The sequence below is a fragment of the Cupressus sempervirens genome, chromosome 5, assembly GCF_028749045.1.
Source record: "Cupressus sempervirens isolate cs-2001-9-10 chromosome 5, ASM2874904v1, whole genome shotgun sequence".
Taxonomy (NCBI): domain Eukaryota; kingdom Viridiplantae; phylum Streptophyta; class Pinopsida; order Cupressales; family Cupressaceae; genus Cupressus; species Cupressus sempervirens.
This window is the reverse complement of record NC_143122.1, coordinates 841942404-841967506: the sequence shown is the minus strand read 5'-3', so window position 1 is coordinate 841967506 and position 25103 is coordinate 841942404. Positions and strand designations below refer to the sequence as shown.

The 25103-nt window shown below is 37.7% G+C and overlaps 1 protein-coding gene across 5 annotated transcripts in view; it reads right to left on the bottom strand.

Annotated features, from left to right (window-relative positions):
• Window positions 1–25103, bottom strand: part of LOC149558498 (ureide permease 4-like) — a 224754-nt gene that overhangs the window by 55642 nt on the left and 144009 nt on the right. For all 5 annotated transcript variants that reach the window (XM_089832729.1, XM_089832728.1, XM_089832726.1 and 2 more), the window contains one exon: window positions 3015–3174. In XM_089832729.1, coding sequence (XP_089688855.1) covers window positions 3015–3174 — 160 coding nt within the window. The remainder of the gene's footprint in view (window positions 1–3014; window positions 3175–25103) is intronic.

Sequence of the window (25103 nt, the reverse complement as noted above, 5' to 3'; positions counted from 1 at the left end):
CCTTGTATCTGCTAACAAATTGCACTTCAATGGTTTTGAAACACAAGTGATGGTTTTCAAATCAAACACCTTAACATACAACCTAATCTTTTGGTCCTCTACAAGTGTGTGATTAATGATATTTTCACCATTTTGGAAAATAGCGGTTATAGGAAAAGTCAAAATAGAGCCTCCAACAATTATTTGGTCCAACAAAATAACAATAGCTGAAAGAGATTTTTAGAAACAAAGTACCAGCCAAAATGAAGAAAGGATACATTGCAAACCCTGGAAATTCATTAGTATTGAGGATAACAAGTCTACTCCCTCCACTTAGGGAGTGATGATCTAAATTGGTCAGCAGCCAATTTTTTAAATTATTTATATGGTTTTCTTGAAGAAGTTTGTCTTTACAAAATTTATGGATTGTTGAAGTTTGAAATCTTTATCCAATATTTAAAAGTTCATAGCCTTAATTTTAATGACAAAATACAATATTACATGTAAAATGCAATTATCTTGGAAAATCTTTTCATCTCTTCCTACATAGAGATGTGAAAAAATTGGCCTAGAAGACTCCTAGGATGACATTCATGAAGAAAGCATGTGTCTAAGGACTTCAGAAATTCAACATTAAAACTATGAAAACATACAGTATATTTTAACAGCATTCTGAATAGGTTGAAATGAACTTCATCCTCAAAACGTTGTTAGTGTACACAAGTACCAGGTATCTAATAGGTGATTTTTTAGCTGATAGGCCACCTATGTTGAGAGTAGCCACGGAAAATCGTGATGTCTCACGCAGTAAGTTTGTTTTATCGGCAGTTATATTTTTTATATTGCCGGCAGAACTACGGAAACTTTCAATGCTCACACTGCCAGTTAGGTGGACACATAAAGTGGAATTTTCTTTGGCATGTCTGTATATTTTTTATGTGTTTGGGCAGGTTGGCCGGGTTATGATAGAGCGGGGTAAGCAGCGAAAATGAAAAAAAATGGTGCTGCTATTTATTGAGCTGAAACAAGTGGAGTCCAACATTCGAAACAGGATGACGAGAAAAAAGGTAGGAAACTGGGCCCACCAACAAGGATAGGTATTAGTAACATTTAAAAAAAACACACCCCCAAACATTAAGCGGATCACCGGGACACCAAAAATAGGCGGTCTGCAGTTAATTCATTCAAAATATCGTTGTTTGATAGAAGTTTACTCGGAAGCATATAATAGATTTATGTCATGGGATTTTTTCTAGATTCCATTGTATATAGGATTCAACCTTTAGTGTGAGAGAGCATATCATAGTTTAACGTGATGAAATTTTTATAATTGTTACTGTGTTTAAATTCAATTATGTATTTATTGTATCTTTCATTTATATATTAAAATATATTATAGTTATATTAATTTTGTGTATGGATAGTAGAATTTCTATGATGTATTGAATTTTGGCAAGTCCTCCAATGGTACATTATAAATGCACATTAAACATGTTAAATGATAAGATGTTTTATTTATATAATTTAAAAAGAGAGAATAAATTTCAACAAATCTTATGATTAAATAAAATATTCAACTTAATTCAATATTTTAGAGTCTAAAATAATTATCTTTCTAACTTCAAAAATATTACAAATAATATTTCAAACATAGATATTTTAAATAAATAATTAGTCTTATAAACCAAGCAAAAATGATAACTTTTCCTGAAAAAAAAAATCTATTTCCGAATAACCCTTCCAAAAATATTACAACATATCTTTTATATAACTCTAATACTTCAAATAATAATATATTTGAAAAATATCTAATAATTTTATAAATTTTCTAAGAACAATGATATGTTTAATTCTTGATATTAGGAGGAGGAGGAAGACGAAGAAGAGAAGGGGAGAGAGGAGAAGGGGGAAGGAAGGAAGAGGAAGATGAAGAAGAAGAAGAAGACGAGTAAGATGTAGAAGAAAAAGACAAGACAAGGAAGAGGAGAAGGAGGAGTGGGACAGGGATGGGATGGGATGGGGAGGAGGGGGGGAAGAGGAAGAGGAAGAGAAGCAAACGAAGAAGAAGGAGAAGGGGAAGCAAGAGATGGATAAGGAGAAGAATAAGGAGGAGGAGGAGGAGGAGGAGGTGAAAAAAAAGGAGGAGGAGAGAGCAGGTGGTGGTGGAGGAGGAGAATACAAGGAAGAGGAAGAGGAAAAGGAAGAGGAGAAGACGAAGAAAAAGTAGCATCCACAGTTGATTTTGCTTTAGCGAATTAGCTGAGATTGTATCAAAACAATCTTGGAAGCTTCTTCAACAACATCACCACAAACAACTAAGCGATAATATAGGGTGTAAGCTGAGCAAATTTGAGAAATTGAAATGGCAGGAGAGGCTATGCAAAAAGTACCACACAACATGTGGGCTGTTGGAAACATATTGCAATTTAATGTGTGAATTAAAGTATGATTAGTATTAGAGAATGAAAAATTTCTCAACATTGGAACATGTAGTCCACCTTTTCAAATGGTATAATATGTCTTGCCATTGATGTGATCCTTCACTTAGTCAAAGGGAAAAAAAGAGGGAAAGAATTGCACATTCCTAACGATTTCTGCTAAAATAAGATAATACTAAATATATTTTGCTATCGATTGAATAAAACATTGCACCTCTTTTAGGTGCAACTGCTAGTTAATTTTACTTGGTTTACTTGTGTCTATTTATTGTATCTTTATATGACCTCAAGATCAAGAGTCATGGTTCATTCTTATCCACAAGTGATAATACAACAGATTCATTAATCACAATTCCATGACTTACATGATTCTCTCCTCTCCCATCTTCCCCTCATTTTTCCTTTAAATATACAGAAGTTAGGCTTCTCGTATGATTTTTTTCATTGAGAAAATTGAGTATGGAAATCAAGGGGTACTGTCAATGCTATACCCTTCCTCTTTTGAGAAGTATTTATGTGTGAGATTAAAGATTAAGATTCCAGGATGGCATCATTTACTTGTATAGCATGTAAGTTACAGAAACTAATGTAACTTACAGCTTCCATTTATAAGAATCCAACTTTGAATCAATATCTGCTACATTTGAAGCATGGCAAAGTGATCCCAAAATTACAGCCACCAAGAAGCAACCAACCCCAGGGAAAAGTATGCCTGCTTGATTCAATCCATCATCTAAAAAATAATTTATAGTTGTCCCTGCACAAACAATTCCTCCACTTTAGTCTCTATTAAGCAATCACTTTTAAGTACAAGTTTCACAATTCAAAGAGTACACCAGCACAAAAAGCATTTGAAATTATGTAGTACAACAGTAATGCCTGCCAAAAGACTTTTATTAGAAGCAGAACATGACATATACATCCTACATTTGCAAGATTAGAGGCATCTAATTAAAATATCTAATAAAACAATCATACAAAAAGATTTCATCAAATTTGACAATACTACCAGCTCTCTGCAGTTGTAACTTATGTAACCAATGCACCTAATTACACCTTCTAGCACTAAATAGAAATCTATATGTTATTATGTGAATATCACTTTTGGCATACAATAGTAGCATAGAAAACAAAGTTTATTTCCTAAAATTGAACAAAATCTCACTTCCACTCTTGACAAGCATATGCAGAAAAAAACACAAGATTATTTCAACACTGCAAATTAAGGCCCTGCAGCCTATGTTACTGGTTCAGATCCGAGTATGGATGTGGGTACCGGAAACCAGTATGTGGCTGTGGAAGAAAATTGGGGGGAGGGTGTGGGTTGGATGCATTCATGCATGTATGTGTGTGTGTACAAATAAACTCAAAGAAATATACAAAATTAGATCATTTTATGTATATGATTGATCAATGCCAAATGCCAAAGGTAAATATTATATGTCATTTGATAGTTCACAATTATTCAAATAAGCCATATCGTATATGTTTATGTTCCTGATTCCAATAAAAATCATAACAATAGTAGCATAGAAAACAAAGTTTATTTCCTAAAAATTAAACGAAAGGATTATCGATTATATCATCATCTATTAGATTTCCATCTTCATATGCTACAACTTCAAGATCATTTGAACCCAAAGCGGTTCCACACGCACTAGATTTGTCATTTGTAGGGATGCCATCATCATCAAAAGCCATAGTTAACAGTGAGCTTGTTGAGACAATCACATCTTGATAAATTATATTCAAGTATTGATAAACTTGATGAGAAACTGATGCTACAGAAGCCTAAAGGAGACATGACAGGGATGGGATATATAGAAGGAGAATGTTCTAAGGAATCTGAATACTTGGTTGAGCAAGAACCTGAACAAGATCCAAATCAGATATTAGATCAGATTGAGGAACCTAAGGAACAGAGGAAGTCATTTAAAGGAACCTAAGCTACAAGTTCAGGATCATTTGAACCCAAAGTGGTTTCACGCACAGTAGATGTGCCATTTCTAGGGATGTCATCATCATCAAAAGCCATAGTTAAAGGTGAGCTTGTTGAGACATAATTACATCTTGATAAGTTATATTCAAGAACAGATAAATTCGCAACTAATGCTACAGAAGCCTAAAGGACACATGACAGGGATTGGATATATAGAAGGAGAATTTTCTAAGGAATCTGAAAACTTGGTTGACCAGGAACCTAAACAAGATTTAAATCAGATTGAGGAATCTAAGGAACATAGGGAATCATTCAAAGGAATATGCTATGCTTGCAACAAATATGGGCACATGAAGAAAGATTGCAAAGGTAACACGGATACAAAACCTTTTATTGGATATTGTTTCAATTGTCGACTTTATGGACATAAATCACATGAATGCAAAGAAACCTAATCAGAGATCTAGTGGAAGAACAAATGAAAGATCTAACATGACAGCAAGAAGACCTTTGGGAATGAACAATGTCATAAACAATGGTGTCACATGCTACAAGTGTAATAACTTTGGACACATAGCCAAAAATTGCAGATTGCAAGTTAACTAGAATGGGCCAGGGTATGGGAATTCAGTTATTACATATTATAATTGTAATAATTTGGGACATACAATTAGGTATTGCAGATTTAATAGGTTTGCGAACAACATATTTACACCCAGTGTTAAAAGGAATAATTATGCTAGATAAGATGAGATAAAGTTATTAATGTCCAAAAGAGACCGCCAAAAGGATCTAAGGGACTAAAAGCATTCAACCAAGGAGACAACAAGCAACAAGAGTACCAAATGGTGACTAAGAAAGAGCAAGACAAGAGAAAACAAGAAAAGAAACGAAACCAAGTGAGAAAAGGATACCCGGGAGCTAGGACTAGGGATGCTTCTCCAGAGAAAAAAAAGTCCAACACCAAAGGAAACTACTCAAGGCGAACAAGAGCCTTAGTACACTTTGAAAACTACTAGAGGAGTGGCATTGCCAAGTGAGCCCATTGCAAAAACAGGAATGGGAGCATCCAAGAAAAACAGGAATGAGGGTAGGTTGTCAATATCAATCTCAATCGATCTCAAATGAGTGGTGGACTAGGCATACCAACAACAGCGTAACATCCAACTTTTCTACTCCTTAATTTACCTATATTATAACATTCAAAATAAGCTACCTACATAGTCACATACATTATAATAGATTAACTGATTTTCGTGAAAGGAACTAACTAACAAATGGAGATTTACTTCATTTATTCAATTAAACTAAACATTAAATTTCATGAAAGAGAGATCTTTAACTAGCTAATACATTTAAATATCACTTCATATAACTGAAAGGAAATAAATGCAACTGCAACATAAATAAATACATATCTAACTGAACTTAAATGAGCATGAAAGGAGATTCAAGTACCCACTCATTCATATCAGGCTAAAAATGCAAACCTATTCTGCCTTGTGCAAGTCTTGGCTTTGGTGGAGAGGAGAAGTATTGCTAGAGGCTTAACCACCCAACCATGGGCTTAGTGTATCCTACTCTCACTCTCAACTGAGAATGATCCTACCTTGCATGGGACAAGGCACGGGAACACCATTGCATCCTCCTACCTAAGCATCCCAGTGTTAGAGTGTCAACTACAAATCCAGTTAGACTGTGGAACCTTCCTATCAATCTATCCATCCGACTACAAGTTATCATGATCTCTACTGATCATAGCAGCATCATTTGCCACTAATCCTACCCTGGCCAGGGATTTACATGGGCACTATGTGCTCGATCTCTCACAGCTTGACTTAACAAACAACACTACACCCAATTACCCACCATGAGCTGACTCAGTTTACAATTTCAGTCTTAAGTTTCCCTTTTTGATGTTTAATTTCTTACTGATCCAATCTCTTAATTTGCAGGGATATTTCCACAATCCATGTTCACAGTCTACCCCCTTCATCTTGACCATGCTTGGCCATCCTAGATGATCCTTGGTGTGATTGTTCGTCAATCATGGAATTTGCAGGTTGTTTATACAGTAATAAGTCCCTTCCCTATGATGGATTTTATAATGATATCAAGAGTAAAACATGGCTTTCAAAAGAATTCATTATTTACTGCAAAGGGTACTCCTTGTCTCGAAGGCATATGTAACTCAATGACCCTATACAAGGGCATACAACTTGTACAGAATTTCATTTAATTCTGATAAAGAAAACCTCATTTGTATTAAAAGACCAGTTAAAAATATGTCATGGCTTTGAGCCAAGCCGGTGTATTCATTCCTCAATCTATTCGTGCTTGGCCACTAGAGTTCATTGGGCTAGTTTTCTCACGAAAAGAAATAGAATAAAAAATACAATGGTTGAGTACCGATTGGCAAAGATTCAAGATATAAACTTAAACTTTATCATCAAATGGATGACTTGGTTACAATGCTATATGAATTTGAAACTTGATAAGGAATAATAAAAGACACTTAGAGAATACGACCTGACAAGATGATGCAAGCAATGTATTTCTTAAACCCAAGCTGCGAGCTTCCAGTGTTGGACTTATTGGCCTCTATCAACATCACTTGATATAATGTAATTTTATTGAGATGAATATAGCAGACGAAAGTATAGGATTGATGTGTGTTTTTGTGAGCAGGCCTTTGACTGGCTGCGATCTTCCTCTTAATAGAGAAATGCTCGGTTACAAGGGCCTTAAGTGCATGAGAGAATTTGCAAGGTGGCAAGAATGAGTTACAATCTTGAATTAATAATGCAAAGGGCCAAAATAATAAGGGATTTATGAGAGGTCGATAGACTTAATGCAATAATTTAATTTGACGTAAGAAAAAGAAGAGCATAAAATCCTTCCCATGATTTATTATAATAGTACTTATATTATTTACACATGTTTGTACATATTATTTATACATATACATACATACACATTATATTTCAAATATACGTATTCTTACACATACATTATATTTAAATATATGCATCCATACATATACGTATATGTAACATGTACAAATGTACATAAATACTATGGTTATCATTATAATAAATCATGTCTGATGTCACAAGAAGGATTGCAGAGCATCCAAATTGTCAAATCAAAGATAACAATTGTTCTACTTTGCTTAATGTTCAAGTTAATAATATTTATGTATCTTTTTAGACTTGATGACCTAGTGAGGTTATGGTGGACACTTGGCATAATCTGGTTTGTCCAACCTGCTTTCCGATGAGCATTGTGGTTTAGTGTCATGGGGTTGGATTTAGCTCATGCCCGGGATGAGCCTTCTCCCTTAGAATCTCCAACCACGCACAACACTCACGATCACTACCCTCATGGTCCAATCATTTTCGTTCACCCAAACTACACCTTTACTCCAATCTTCATCAAGTGTCGACACACCTGACTGCCTTAACATACACCCCCGCGGAATAGAAGCACATGTCAAACCACCATAGTTCTACTTCCTTTGTTGCACCATGCAAGCATCCTCGAGCTCCAAGCTCTATTCTTGTTCAACCCATGTTGAACCCTGTTCTTAAGCCCCTTTATGTCTTTCCCTTGAAGTCCCCCATAAGACAACCTTACTCCAGCATTGACCATATGTGATCTCAACTCCTTGACTCTCCTGGTCACCCTTAATCACTATTGTGCCACTCCTTGAATGCCCAGAACTCCCATAGCTCCCCTTGCTCAACTATGCATGTTTCCCAAGCAACGCACAACAATATTGCATCCAGAATCACCATAACTCCCTTATCGAACAATGCATCCACTCTAAATGACTTAGACCATTGAGTCCTCCCTTGCTCTTTGTGCATACTACCTTAGTATACTTGGCACTCCCAACGCACATCAGAACATCCCTTGAGTCCTTTACAACCTAGCTTCCCATGTTGGTCTCCCCCAGCTCACCATGAACCTTGAAGCACCAACCTATTCCCCATGGAATCACTAATTGCCTTAGCCAAACATAGAATCCAAACACTGGGTCCTGACCACCTCACCACCATGTCTTGTCTACATGCCTAGTTGGTGAACACCTTGTTACTCATGCATCCACTACACTAAAACCAACCCCCATGTACACAAGCAATCTTACTTCATGGATTCCTTTACAATGCATACACACTTGAGTACAATACCTTTGTTCCATGATCCAACCAATCCCTTGGACGTTATACTCCATTTCCAACTCGGCTATGCCACCATAGCTTCACCTATAAATCACTTCACCCATCTCAGTCATGCACCGCAAGATACCTTTCCTTGCCATCCATCACAACCCGCCTCTTGAGTCGTGCCACATTAACTACCTCTTTAGTCACTCGATGGGGATCTGTCTCATGGCTTGGCTTAGCTCAAGAACTTCCCCAGAACACCATATCCCAATTGCCATACTGGACCATCGTGGCCCTTGAGATACCTTATCTCAATGCATCTCCGATTGACCAAGTAACCTGGGTGTGGACCATGTGTGACACCCATGCACCGATAATAGGCTCTGTAACACTTCCTCACATAAGCTCACCATGAGCCCCAATACTTTGTACTCAAACAAATCATTTGCCTCCTGGCACAAGACTAGGTACTTTACTTCCCCAACTTTGACATCCTAGATAAATCCCATTGAATCATGACTGACATTGTCTCAGCTAATCTGCTTCACTAAGATAGGGACCCTTGCATTCACCGCCAAAACTCACCAAGATATGATAAGGAGTTACTCTTCTTCACTCCTAAACCTATGTGTCACCTCTATCTTATCCTGAGGCTAGAGGGAAGGGTTACTCTGCTTCGTCCCTCTTGAGGGAGGTTGACTACCTAAGCCACCCTTGATGTACGTCGGCACTTACCCTTTGCGGTTACACCTCAGCTCGACTCCACGCCTCGCATACACCACAACCATGCTAGTGGGAACATCACATAGCACAACCCCAAGTTTGCACCTTGGCTCGGCTACACACCACAACTATGTTAGTGGGAACATCGTATAGCACAGTCCCATTGGATACACGTTGGATCCGTCCCACGACGGGATCCTACGCCACAACTATGCATGCCCAACAAATGACATAGTCCCATTGGATACACCTTGAATCAACACAAGGCCTCAACTACACCACACTTGTGTGCACCCGCACCCAGCTTTGTTGCACAGGCCCAACAGATACTCCTTGGATTGGCCTAAGGCTTCACCTACACCACACCTTTAGACACCCAGCTTTGTCGCACAGGCCCATACTCTTAGAGTTTCATCTTGTGAATCAACAAGCCCTTACATTTAGACTCATACATGTTAGCTTAGTGGCAAGTTAGTGCCCTTGTGCCCTCTTCCCTCTCTACCAATGCTTCCCTCCCATCGCCACACATCCTACAAAAAGAGATTACTTGGTGAAAGCATACTTCCACATCATTCAAATGAAAACTAGTTATCATAACTAACCATTCTATTCATGTAATAGCTTATAATTAACCAACATTTTTCATTCTACATGAAACATAACGAATAACCAATATTCCCATTCATAAGAACTCAAAAAAAGTAACTAATTTAAGCAACCATTTTCAGATTAGCTTGAAATATCAATGGCTAAATAAATTTTCAAAATCAGCAAAATCATGATGGAACAAACGGGCCTTGGTGACGATGTCAGAGTCAGCAATGACAACAAAAGAACAGTAGTCCAGGTAGATGTAATGGTGACAACCATCCGCAAAGTTTGTAGAACCACAGAAACAATGTAGAAACCAAATCAACTCAAAGATAGCTCCAAGTTTGATGGGACAAAGCAGGAATAACTCATCTTCAACCTAAAGAGTTATTATCATAGCTATAAGGGGAGCACTTCATCAAAAAATCATCAAACCCCAAATTTGAAGAGAAAAGGTATGAGAAGTTAATATGAGGTATAGAGGGCATTATAGATCTTGTATCTCAGTTTGCAGATATTTATGTGAAGATCTAGATGCTCACTATAAGATTATCTTCTATAAAGAGATATCATCTTTTTGTACTATATACTGAACGCATTAATGACAGAAGTAATGCTTAAGGATTTAAAGGGTAAACTTGAGTTCATTATCACCATTTGAGTAGTTGAAGTCGTCAAAGAGCCAAAGATAAGGAACTGGAAGGAGATCAGTGTGATTTGGAAGCATTTGCAGAAATCCTTAACACAATCATTCAAAAGGTATTTTACACATTGCAAAGTTGTTATTCTAAATCATTTGCAGTTTCTAGTGGAATAGATAGATCATGGATAAGCCACAACTCTATAATGCTAAGTATAGGCCCCAATATAAATTCAAGAAACACCCATTTGTGTCTATGGAAGAGGACCCTTCATGCGTATTCACAAACCCCCAAACACATGCTAGACGTAGAAGACATTAGAGCTTACATACATTGCAAATTTGAGGGCATTGGTAATGAGGATATATGGAATGACCTAAGTAAGAGATGCAAAGAAGATAAGACCCTAAAACCTGAGTTTGCACATTTGGAAAACCTAAATGTACTGCAATTTATGGATTATGAAGAGTTCAATGAACCAAAGTGGATAAGGATAGTTCTTAATAGGAGCCATGATTTATTCATTTGGATTGGAGATAAGCCAATTATGATCACGAAGGAATTGATTCACCTTGTCACTAGTTTGTATAATGTTGGCATAGTACCTGTTGCCACTAAAATGGTGAAGAAAGAAGTAGAAGTTAATGCTGGAACTAAGTGGGACAAGAGAGCAATGACTCTGTCAGATATTAAACAACAGGATGTGAGGGTTATAGCCAAAATTCTAGAATACAAGATGCACTATAGTACAAGGTACAATTCAGTTTCAGCTAGTGTCATACAGAGAACTTATAAAATGGTAGTGGAGAAGGAACATTTTGACGTTTGTGAGATATTAAGACAGCAATTATTTGAGAACGTAAAGAGAATTAAACATGGTAAGAATCAAACATTCGGGTTTGGATAACTAATATTGCTGATATTCTTTCACATCATGCACATGTTTCCAAATATGTACCCTCATGCATGGACAGATGACAAACCAACCATGGCATTCATCACTGAGCATTGCAACATGCAGTTCAGAGGAGATATCACTTCAGACTTGTTTGGAACGTTTAAAGGCTTTCAGAGAGAGATGAAGCAGAGATATAAAATCATTAGATCTGTGCTAGAGAAGTATGCAGAGATCATTTATTTTATGGTAAAAACAGATTTCACATGCATGGATCTTGTTGAGTATATGGAAATCTTGATTCATCCACTTGGTTACGAGGTTGAACAAAGTGTGTTAGAACAGTATGCAGAGGTAATGCTTGCCTCACCAAGAGACAAAGAAGCAATAAGATGGACTACTTATAAAGAAAAGTTCAGTCAAGTTGGAGAAGAACTTTATATAGGAACAACAAAGAGGAAAGTTGAGATAAGATAAGATAAGATAATAATATTAATGTCCACGAAAAACCAACAAGGTTTATGGAACTGAGCATACAGACAGAAGAGCCGGCCAAAGCAGAAGTACCAAACGATGACTGAGAAGAAACAAAAGCAAGAAACTAAACAAGAAAGAAGGCAAGGTAAGGACTAAGGGTCCTTCTTTGTCACAAAGAAATCAGTAATAGAGGGGTAAACCCGTGAATGATCCATAGTCTTAGAATACCATGTAGATCCATATCTTGTTTGACATGTTCGTTCAAATCTTGATGTGAGGGGAGAAGATGAGCAAGAGCATCAAGTGAAAACTGGTAAGGAGGAAGATGATCTATCTCAATACCAATCGAACCCAACAAAGAGGTGGCCTGGGTGTACCAACAATGAGACCTAGTAGAGGTATTAGATCTCATAATCTCAACAGAAGAACAGTATGTCAAATAAGAGTATCTATGCCAGTCAACACCCGACTCCATAAAACTACGAAGCTGATGAAGAAACCAAATAAAGTAAAAAATGGCGGCAAATTTGAGAGGATGAGCTCCAAACTCAGATAAGACAATGCTATGAGGGGTGAGTCTATGACATCTTATGATACGTCATAACATCAACATCTGAACACTCTCTACAGAAGCCCAATCAGAAGCAATAAGAGAAGGCCCCCAAACCACCGAGCCATAGAGAACTGTCGGACAAACCAAGGAGTCGAAAAGGGACAACTTGGACGAAATATCCTGGAAATGATGCCTGAAGCACCGTCTTTCTAGCAAAGCTGGGCCGGGGAACCCATGCCCTTACTAACTCTGGACTAAATAGCTGGTCTCAAGATAAAGTGTAACCCCAAGAACTTCACACCGAGATACATGTAAGAGGATGTAATCTCAACCTCCTGGCCTTGAAAGAAGAAGTGAAGGTGAGAGGTCTTTAAACAGTTAAAGACCATAACTCGAGTCTTAGACAAATTGACCACAAGCTACCACTGATCACAAAAAGAAGCCAAACCATTAAGGAGTCTCTGCAAGCTGTCAGGAGAAGAGGCCAAGAGAACCACATCATCAGCAAAAAGGAGAATAGAGATCAAAACCTGATGCAAATAGCACCCATCTCCCGGATGAGAGGAGTTCACAAGGAAATCCTCCAACTCATCAATATACAAACCAAACAATGTCGGAGAAAGATGACAACCTTGCTTCACCACAATGGTGCTCTGAATCGGAACAGAAAAACCCTCTGGAGTCCTAAGCCTACAGGTTATCCTCTCATAAAGCCTCATAATAGCAATATGCAACATATCTGAAATCCCAATCTCATGAAGTCTCTGAATAAAGCCAACCTAAGAACCGAATCGAAAGCCCTACGGAAGTTTACAAAACAACAATAGACCTTCTAAGAGCGGTGCCTAGCCTCCTCAATGATAGCCCACAACGTGAATACATGATCCATAGTCTGCTAGTTTGCCCAAAAACCAGCCTGCCCTTTAGCTCTACAGCCTCTTCTATCAAGCTCGCTAGAGAACATGGTGTTCAGAGCAATGGCATAAAGTTCGGCAAAAGTATGTCCGATCATAATAGTTCTATAGTTACTCGGATCAAAAGTCGGCCTAGACTTTTGAATAGGGTAAACCACATGTCTAGACTAGGACTTAGGAAACCCAATGCAAACCACTCTATTAAAGAGTGTAGAAAGGTAAGATCCAACAACCACAGCACCAAGTTTGAAAAGTTCTGCCTGGAAACCCTTTTCATCTACTGGTCTGTTGCATCTCAAAGATCTGATGGCCTCAATAATGTTGGAGTAGGTGAACAAATGGAGAAGATAGCAATAAAAGAAGGTATTAGTAAAAAAGAATGGGAAGAGATTAAAAAGGAAAGCGAAGTTCCCTCAAGGAATAAGTTGGAAAGCATAAGTGTAGAATCTATCAAGCACAAAGTTATAGAGGCAATTGAGATGCAAGATACACCTGAGATTTAGATTACTGAAGTTGAGGTCACACCTTGTTTACCGTACTGGTAAAGGAAATGAACGCATACAGACAATAGAACATGAACAGCATAACTTATATTATTATTCACAATAGTAGATGAATGATGAATTACAATGATCCCAGACAAGCTATAAATACTACTGCCGAACCTTCCCGAAGGAGTCCGTTGGCCGCAATTATTCTATCCGCTACAAATTATTTACCGCCAGACCGTCGGCTACAGAATACCGAAACACCGCCGGACCGTCGGCTACAGAATACAAAAACACTGCTGGACCGTCGGCTACAGAATACAAAATACCGCCGGAACCATCCAGTCGGCTAACACACCTCAACCTAGCCAGGTCACAAGGAGCTCTACAAGGACTCCTGCAGCAAAGTCAGATAACACTGTTGAAAAGGCATCTACCAGGTCTATAAGACAAAAAGCAAAGGCCCAAGGCCTAAGCCCTAAGAAAACTACGGTCACGGATAAAAAGAAGCAAGACAAAGGCAAGAAAGAAGAAAAATCTAAGGATGAACCTGAAGTTGCGGTAACTCCTAAAGTAGCAAATGTTAACATTGAAGAAGAAAGGAAGAAGTGGAAGCTAGACATTAAGAGGATCACCACAAGAATAGAGAAGGAAGGAAAATTGAATCAATTAAAGAGGTATTTTATAAGGTATGCTGAAGAAGATTGAATCATCATTGAAAATTCTATTGTCAATTATTTATTGAATTTCAAAAGGAACCTTTTAGAGATTAAAGGAACTATTCTTGAAGCCATTTACAAGAAGTTAGAAGTAAGGAAGCAATGAGTATTAGAGGAAGACAAGAAGATAAGAGAGGAAACATTGTGGGAGCTCCTACACACTTATTACTTTCAAGGAAATGAAAAGAGTATTAGATAAGGCAGGACCTAAAATGAGAACAAAGATAAGATTGGTCAAAATTATGGAAGGACAACATGAAGAAGTTGCAAATGAGACAGGGAAAGCATTGATTGAAGTACTAAGTGAACCTAGTTCAACTACAGACCATGACACTGAGCTCACACAAAGATCAGTTCATGCTATCATAAGGGAACTGTCTGACAAGCCCTACAAAGGAGAAAGATGATGTTAATCAGTTTTACAACACTATGAAACAACTAAACTTCTATGTGGTTGGCATCCCAATTACTGTTGATGTATCCCCTGGGCCCCTGAAGACAAAGAAGAAGATCAAGATATGCTCATGGACAATGTAATGGGCATTGAGGACATTAGAGAGATTATGACAGAGGCTGTAGAGAAAGAAAATCAAATTGATGAGGATGATCCAGATACAAGGAACAAGAACAAAAGGATGAAACAGTTATAGAAGCAGAAATTAAATCGATGGCAAATGAAGGTACACCTTCATTTTTCATAGCAGATGTTAGTACTAAAGAGACAAATCAAGAACCTACACCATCAAAACAAATGACAGATATGACAGAAATAAGAGAAAAGGTAAATGTTTCAACAACTATTATACCAAGTTCATCACTACAATCATTGTTGGCAAGTCACCTTAGTTAGGATATCTCAAGCTTGGTAAAGGAAGATATGGATGAGAAAGTGATGTAGAAGCATCCTGGGTTGCCTTGTAATCCTATATTTTTGTTCTTTCTGCCAACTGCTATCGACTTCCAGTTACTACCGAGTTATCATTCATTTGCCAAATTCCCAATGGGTGTCGAGCGTTTAGTGGGTGTCGAGCTTCTTGGTTGATGTCGAGTTTATAGTTGTTGCCGAGAGTTCTTTGGTTGTCGAGTTCGTGTGGTTGTCGGGTGATCTTTGGTTGCCGAGGGTTTGTTTGGATGCCGAGTGTCAGTATTTCGTGGAGCCTTCGTTTGCCGAGTTGTTTGTGTTTGGTTCCATTTTAGGCCGACCTTGCACGTATTTAATTTTGTTATTGGTAGTTAATATTTGATGTAAGCCGACTTGTAGTTGTGCATGCATTTAATGTAAGGTTAATTTTGTGATAGGTCGACCTGTGGCCGCACAAACATTTAAGGAGGTCTAGGATTGAGTTTTAAGGGGACAAAACTTAGAGAGTGGGAGCAAGGATGCAAAATGGGATCATCAAGGATTGTAATTGGATTGATACATGGCTGTAACCTAGAAGGCCTTACAGCTGAGCATGTATGCTGATTATTTGATGAATCAATAAATGTTTTCTCTTCTTCCTCCCTTGGTTGTTGTCCTTTGTGTTGTGTTTCCGTTGTTTTAACACTTGCAAGGTGGTTTGGATAGCTGGGTGTACCTTTGGCCCTAGTTCTTCATTCCTCCCTACGTCAAAAAGCACTAATGAGTGTATCACTGGTAGCATTTGCCAAAGCAAAAGAACAATCTATGAAGAAATTTGAAAGACATGCAAAAATTTTGGAACAAGCACTTGATAGGCTACAAAAGACTTTACTAGTACAAAGAATACTTGAAATTAACAAAGCTGCAGAGAATTTGGCAAAAGTGATAGAGGATTTTAATACCCATTATACTACACTTGTTGAGTCTGCCAAGGCAAGGGCTGAAAGAGAGTTTGAAGCTAAACAATTTCATAAGGTTTGTGCAAATATTGGTAATGATGTTCAAGTAATAGATGAATGCATCAAGGAAATAAGAGGTTGCGTACAACAAGGTAAACAAGTCTACATAACTTGTCCAAAATCAGTCAAGTATGTTTAAGTTGTCACCAAATATATTCAAGAAGATGAAGAAAAGATAGAAAAGCTATCAAATGAATTTGAAAAGAAAGAGTTAAGTGTGGTAGATATGGACAAAGCAGTGAACAAAACATTTGATGCCATCAATATTCTCCATAAAGAAAGGGATGAAATGTTGGGGATATTTGCACTATCGCGAAGTATTTTGACCCCCAAGCTTTGAGATAATGCAAAAGGAACTAGAGTTATTGGAATCTTCAAAGAAGACTTATAAGGTATTCAGACCACTTGATTTAAATGGAGGAGAAATTGCAGAATATGCTATTTGTGGCATCTTACAAGTAGCAGAAAGTATGAAGAAAACTTGGGATACAAATTTTGAGACCTTGAGAAGAAATTTTGCAGATATCTTAAGGTATGTATGAAGCAGCTTTTGGAGACATAGTTTACTCACCTTTGCCATTGAAGTCAAAAGGGAGTTAAGACACTCAAAAATATGTGTGCAGAAAGGCAAGTACAATATGAACTAAAGAGGAATATAGTGTGATCTTGCATAACCAGGCATAAAAGATGAGAATTCTGTTGTGGATAATGTTTCTGATCAGTTTTGTAGTTTTGAAGTTTTGACACTTAGTTGATTTTTCACTTAGCGTCACCATCAATGCCAAAGGGGGAGGTTGTTTGCAAGTTGGCAAGTATGGATGCATGGATGTTGTCATTTATGGCAACACTCATCACGTAACGCTGCATGGAGTTGAAGTTTAGTATTGATTTTGGTTAATATATTAGAAGAATACTACCAGTTGAAGCAAAGTTTTAGTCAGCGAGCTTCACTGGAGTTTTATATATGGCCACAAGTTTGGATATTGGTAATACAAAGTATGTACATGATAAAAGTATGTTCGATAGTATTAAGTTAACAGTTGGCATATGTTTTGGATGGGAATGCGAAAGCAGTTTATTATCGCAAAGTACAGAGTATATGGCAAAGAGCAAGTAATTTTGCTAAAGAATTGAATTCTCCTATCAATTCAATTACTTGGCAACGTAGGGACGACATCCTAGACGTTAATCCTCAGTAAGCATTAGTTTGATAATATGTTGGATAAGTGTTACATGTTTCATCTTTAAGGCTGACTCGACAGAATAATTAGATGGGTATATAAGAAGGCATTTTGGATATGCGAAGATTAACTTTGTTATGATTATGTCATACGAGCTTTATGTATGATGGTATTTTGATGTATTGATGATTCTATGTGCTCAAATATTGCATGGCATGATCAAAATGCAAGGAACATAAAATGACTAGTGAAATATTGAACATATCAATAAAGTCAGTTTTGGTACAGTATCTACATCTCTTGTATAGATTGTATATCATTGTATGAGCAGTGAGCTCCATCGTAATACAACTTCTAACAAGGTTGAGGCCTCTAACAAGGACTAATGTACTAAACAAATGTAATAGACTCCTATTAGGGTCAACAATCCTAATACAGTATTTTGGATTAGTGTATTATCTTGTAGGCACCATCCCCACTACGATTTTCCCTTGGTCAGAGTCTCCCTAGCTAACAAACATGGTGTTATGGGTTTCACTGTATTATGTACTTTACTTGTTTGTTCATTTATCCAAGTATATGGTTAAGTGTTGAAATCTATTGTTGGGCAAAAAGTGTTGTAATCCTCTCTCAGTAATCTCTATTTCTAACAATGTTGATACACTTGACCACAAGTCGAATACATTTTGGGTTGTTTTGACTGCTGAAGTTTTATCGTTTTCATGGAAAAAAATGAATGAAGAAGTTTTTCAAGACAAGATGAGGATACATATTGAGTTTAGCATTAAAATCACCCATCAACTGATAATGTTGCAAATCTTGATAAATTGGAGATTCCAAAGAGCAGGTTTATGATACTTGTGTAGGAGGGCGTTTTCATTATATATAAATCAGACATCACATCAAGACACTACTTAAACACATACAAGGATAATCCAGACCAAAAAGAGATTGAAATCCTAAACCAGTTCACTAACGACAAAGGTATCTCTAAGGATGAGATTGAAAAGATAAATAGAACTCCCAAAGAACCAAATGCTCCAGGGTGTGAGGTTGCTACAAAAATTCCTCTCGTCATTGATCCCCCTTGGGGAGATTTCAAAATGATGTTTCTGAATGTAGCAATAATGCGGTTGGGTCATGGAGCACATGATGACCTGCTCTACTTATGCTTTCTTTTTTGTCATGCAAAAACACTCGCAGATCTTAGATATTTCATCCCTTAAATAGTCTTATGTGTTATAAGTGATGTAGTCTTTTTGTATAGCTACTTGATACACAATGAGATATGTGTTGATCAGCTGAACAATATGCTGGTATAGTTTCAGTTGTATAATCTTCCTTGAACTATCTTTAATATAAAAAAGTACCAAAAAATATAGTGAAATAAAAACCATTCATTTTGGGGAAAATTCATGCAAACCAACCATATTTTTTTGGAGAAAAGTTGGTCAAAACCTAGGTCAAAAGAAAACACTCATGCCAAAATACCTACACACAAAAAATGGCACTTTCATGTGGGTTTGAGAAAAACCCTAGACATAATTGTGGCCGAGAATTGTAGCCCAAAAACATTTGTCATGAGTGAATCCTAGGCATGGTAAACTAAAGCTTTCATGGGAAAACAAAATCCTATCAAGCTGATAGGAAAAAACAAGTAGAAATGACTCGCAAACTAGAAAAAAATGACTCATGATCCTAAAAAAACGCAAAGGAAAAACATAGATTTTTTCTTGGTCAAGATGTCAAAGGGGTCAAAGACTAATTTAAGAAAAGTTTTCTCTCTCAACTCTAATGCAGGATTTGATTGTATGCCTCCTGGGAAGATCCTTGCAACTCGACACCATCCCAATTTATCTTGCGCTCGCAACAATGGCTGTCGTTGTACTCTACCATCGTTCCACTTCTTTCACCGTTTTCCTACTTTGCTCCTTCATTGTGCCTCCATGTGCATTTGTTTTGCTTCTTTTCTTACCATTTTTCCACTGCATCCTTGTTCAGGAGTTGTGCATCTATCTATCTTCTCTGTGTTGGGTTTAACTTCCATCTTGGTCACGTGGGCCTCCCTGCTTGTTTACCTCACTTTGCACCCTTTCACAACTCCATTTCTTGTTCCACGGCTCTATATGTTCTTTCCTTGGTGGCCCGACTATTTGGTTGGACATCCACATTACCACAACAAGGATCTCTTAGAACTGGTTGGACAATCACGTTATCACAACATTCACAGACTAACGGATCTCTCAACACATATTACCTAGACATCCTGGGCAAACGTGTTGCAATAAACATGCACAACTTGAGCTCTCTCAGCATTCTTTTTTAGTCATCCTACAACCTAATATGCTTTCATGCCTAATACAACTTATGTTCTCTATAGGTGCAAACCGTGTCAATTTCAAGCAAATCGTGTCAATTCCAAGCAAGATGTGAACATGCAAGAGCTAGAAAAGATTATATATTTTGCCAATATTATTCACAATTCACAGTGAATGGACATAAGACAAAGATCAAATTTTTGAAGTCAACCTGGCATATTTTTGGAAGCTCTCCTATACGAATGTGTCAATCTCGACTGTGACTGACAATAGTTTTGCACAACTTTCTACAACCTAATACTATTTGAAGTTGACTTGGCATCTCTCCTACAAGAGTGTGCCAATCCCGACAGTGGTTGTGCCTGTAGTTGTGTGGTTGGTATTCTGCACAACTTCTCCTTGATCTGCTCATACAACTGTGAATTGTTTGCAACTAGTTTGTGGCCACACTACTAGTGTTTGGTTGCAGATAGTTCTTATTGCTTCTTTGCAACCTTGAAATTTTGGCTGTTGTTTTGAATCATGGACCCACCACCCACTCCAGTCACATCAACGGATTGTTGACGTGACAAAACTAGAGACCGAAAATGCAGTTTTTTAAGACACGATTCTTTCTTTATCCACCGCAGTTGCATAACTGAAATCACAATTAGTTGGCCTCTCTTCCACCTTAAACTGTTCTTTGGTTGACCATAGGCTATTAGTAGACTCCAACAAAGAGCAGGTACGAGACTTCAAAGACCAACAGGAAGAACTTGTCAATAAGCAATCTATTCTTGCGCCTAAAATGGAACAACAGTTGAAATCTTGGGCATCAGTTTGCAGTACTCCGAATTGTTACCACTTTCAGGGGTTGAAAAACTTGTCTAGGATGGATTGGTCGATGGGTGTGTTAGATGGGCTCGCAAACTCAATTTACAAGTTTGGGACCTTCCTCCCTCCTCTCATGAGCCTCTCCCAGTAGGGTATTCCTTCCTCAATGACCAACTGGGTATCATAGATATTACACTTGATATTGTGTGCCTCAGACACAAAGGTACTCTTTTCCTCAAATTTCTTGTAATTGCATATCATATGTGGGTTCTTACGGCTAGGAAGAAGCTTTCCTCTTCCAACTAAGATACACCATGACAAGGATCACACTAGGTCACAGGTGTCCAAGTTAAGCATTCACAAGGTCTAGTGGCAAAGGCAAGACAAATTAGTAAGTGGGATGTTATCAAGAACCTGAGAGCCATCATTCGTGATTCTCCTCCCAGTTGGGAGCTAGGAACGACTTCTATGGCCAAATAACAACTATAGTGGCATTTGGACAAGTGGGTTACACCTCACAGTTCGTTGCGAATCCACTAATGAAATGACAATGGTACTTTATGGTCCTTGTTGGGTCTCTTTCATGATGCCATTGGTTTTGTCGACATTGTCTTGGTTACCGACTCATGAGAGTCCCGCCCACCCACTTCCTCGTATCTTGGGTTTCCAGTAGTAGTCCACCTGTGGGGACAAGGTTAGGCTTTCGTGTGGGGTCAGGGGGTCTGGTGGTGTCACTTGTCTCGTTAGGTACCACCCCATCAATGCAACTTCTATCATATACTCTGACAGCTTCACTAGATTTTTGTGGATTTGTATTAGGATGGACTCTTCCACCACGGAAGGCCACCTTGCTTTATACTATACACAGCTCTAAGGAGGGATACCATTATGTTGTCTTGTAGGACTATATCAACAGGTTCTCAACTATGAGAGACATCATTATTCTTGGGGATTTCAACACCAAGCCCAAATATTTATAGACCCCCCTCCATGACCAGGTGACTAATTCAGTGTGCACTACGAAGTTGGAGCCTCACTCTATGGGTTTACAACACATCTCTAATGATAGGGATGGCCCTCTGACTTGATATGGCTGTCATTTGCTATAGGTATGCAAGTCTTCAGACTTGGTGATTCTAAGCATTCTTGTCTGTTTTCCTAATTCTAATCTCTTTACTTGTTGGCCCCACTGCGGTGTTGCGAGTGTGCTAGACTACGCGCTCTCTTACACCTCTTTCATCTCCTCTATTAGTTGATTTTCTATCTCTCATCTCCCCCTAGCATAACACTCCCTTCTCAGCCTCACCATCAACACCTCCCTCCACCCCTGCCACTCCCCCACCCCCTCCCCCCTTGCCCCTCCCCTGTGTTGCTTCCCCCTCATACCATTTTCTCCTTTGTTGATGCTGATCATGACCTTTACGCCTCCCACCTCAGGCAATCCCTTCACCAATTGCTCTTCACTGACACTTCTTGCGCCTTTGCCACGTTCGACCACCGTGCCATTGCTACTCAGGAGTCCATCATCCTCTCCTTCCCCATCGCTTCACCTCATCCTGCACTCCCCACTGCTTGCATTCCTAACCTCTGAACTAGTGATTCATTGATGACTGTAAATCCTTCCACCGCTTCGTCTGCACTGTTATTTCCTCCTAGGCCCCTTCATTTTCCTAGTTGCGGCTCGCCTGTAGTCACCTTCTTCGTCGTAAGAAGCTGTCTTTCTACCTCTCGCTCGCAATGCAGGTCCCTTTGCGCCTCCCTATTGTTGTAATATCCTCACTATTAGGGTTAGATAGGGACAAGTAATAATTGCAAAACTAATTGGTAAAATCATAAGAAAACCAAACTATTCTATCCTTAATTACATGTGTCATGTATTTATTATATGGATCTTAAGTTATTAAATATCTCTATAATTTTCTAAGCTTAACATTTGTAACGAATGTTCTCCACCAAGTATGGCTCGAATCATGTTACAACATTCATATAGAATGCACTCCACCAAGAATGCTTGGATCATATGGTGACATTCATACAGAATGCCCTCCATCAAGTGTACTTGGATCATACCATGACATTCACAACGAATGCCCTCCACCAAGTGTGCTTGGATTGTACCATGCCATTCAAAATTAATGCCCTCCACTTAGTGTACTTGGATCGTACCATGACATTCACAATGAATGCCCTCCACCAAGTTATACTTGGATCATGATATAGTATCCATTCATTCATTAACTCCACTATACATGCATAAGTAATTTCTTTTATTAAATAATACTAATATTGGAAAGTAAACTTATTTTCAATAATAATAATTCTGCATAAAATATAACATTAAATAAATATCTAACTCAAATTTATATTTAAATATATACATATATTTAATATGTATATTTTAATCTATGCTTTCAATATATTATTTCCTTATTTTAATTTCAAATATACTCACTAACCATATCTATGCTTTGTGAGACGGGTTTGGTGGAGACAAAGTCACACTTCTTATTCCATAGCTCTATCTATTATGAGATCCAAGGGAGATTCCATTGTCTCTCCAGAGAGTGCTAGTCCTTAGCCTCTTTCTTTAGATAAATTAACCAACAGTGTTTGGTGTTTTACATTAATGAGCCCACACGTCTTTAGGATCACACTTTGCAAAGTCCGACTCCCTTGATTCATGGCTTTGATCAGCTCATCACCACCTTGATGTTGGTCGCCCCCACGAAAGGGACCAAGAGTTCACTGAGCCAGTCTACTCATGTTCACACCAAATTCGTATGACCTCACAGAGATCATACTCACATTTAGTAACCCTCCACCCCCAAGGGTACTCGAAGACTATCGGATCCCTTCTTTCCCTAGTGGTTATCCTTCAGTTCTGGGTCACTCCTCGTTGGATGATTGATTTGTATTGGTTGTTCTTTACTATCTTTTCCTGCTTTTGTGTTCAAGAGAATCCCTCTCTATGCTATTTTGTTCTTTGGCCTTAGTTGTTAGCTCTTTCAACAGGCACCATTTGGTGTCCTTTTCTCTTTTGTTTCTGTGTTGTAAATCTCAGTCCCTTAGACCCTTTTGTCTTTTTGGACATTAATGATTTATAATATCTTATCTTATCTTATCTTATCTTGGAGAAGATAACAATAGTGACTCACAAGCATGGGAAGAGCATGCACACTTGAAATCATAGGCATAGAAAAAAATCCTTAAACTTTCAAGAATTTTCCAAGTAAACCTCACAATTTTATTTAAAACATTGGAAATAAATCAAATATTGAATCCATGATTTTAAAAATTCTCCAAACAACTACCTTCACTCTGATACCTTGAAATGATAATTAGTTGTTGAGTATTGAACAAAGGAAAGAAATACTCCTAATAAAGAGGATTGCAAGAAGATCTTTGTATAATGGTAATGATCAACTAAAGACAAAATAGAAGGATACTAAACTAAATAACTGGCTTAGTGAAAATAGAAAGCTACTAACTAAACTACGTAGACAACTTAAATGACTATTATAATATTTCTTTAATAAAACCTTTGACAACTTTGATCAATCATTCCAAAACTAGAACTAAGTCTCATTTTCATACACCAAAGACCATTACCAAAAGCCTCTAAAAGTTTGCAACTTAGTTATCCATCATTTCATATTGGTTAAATTGTGCTAATTCCTTCAAAAAAATCTCTAGCTCTTTCCCAAAAATCCTTTCTATCAATCTTTCGTTGCATTTCTTTAGGGTGGAAATAGAGTCGTTTACTTGAGAGCAATAAACTCCTACTCCTACTCCCAAGTAGAGGGCAATAAACTTAATTGTCTCTTCTTCAAACGAGACTCAATGAGAAGCAGCCGTCCAATTTCTAGAACCAAGATCTAGCAATACATTAGTTAGATCAATCATACGTAGGAATAAAGATCGTAGGAATGATGATCTTTACTCAAATGGTTTTGGACTTCACATGGTTCATTTTCTTGAGGTTTCCTCATTGAACCATTCCTCATCCTTAGATTATTAAAAATCCAAAAAGTCAAATCATTAAAAATTCCCTAGCTTAGCTCTTCATATTCAACACAAAATTCATCGAGTCAATTTTGTTTGATGACAAAATAAATCTTCTTCTTCTAATTGGTTTTCTTCCACTTGTTCCCCTTTTCTGCAAGAATTTGACTTGGAAGATCTTACAAGATGGGTTGTTTGAAGTTTAGTTAAAAAAATTCCTTCTCCTTGATGTTCTTTACTATAATTAATATTATGCAATGCTTGTACTAACCTGACCATGGAATCGCCCATGGATCTTTGTAATTCCTTGTCTATATCCTTCAATGTTGGACAAGTATTTGTGTAAAGAGTTGATGTCATCTATATCCTTCAATGTTGGACAAGTATTTGTGTAAAGAGTTGA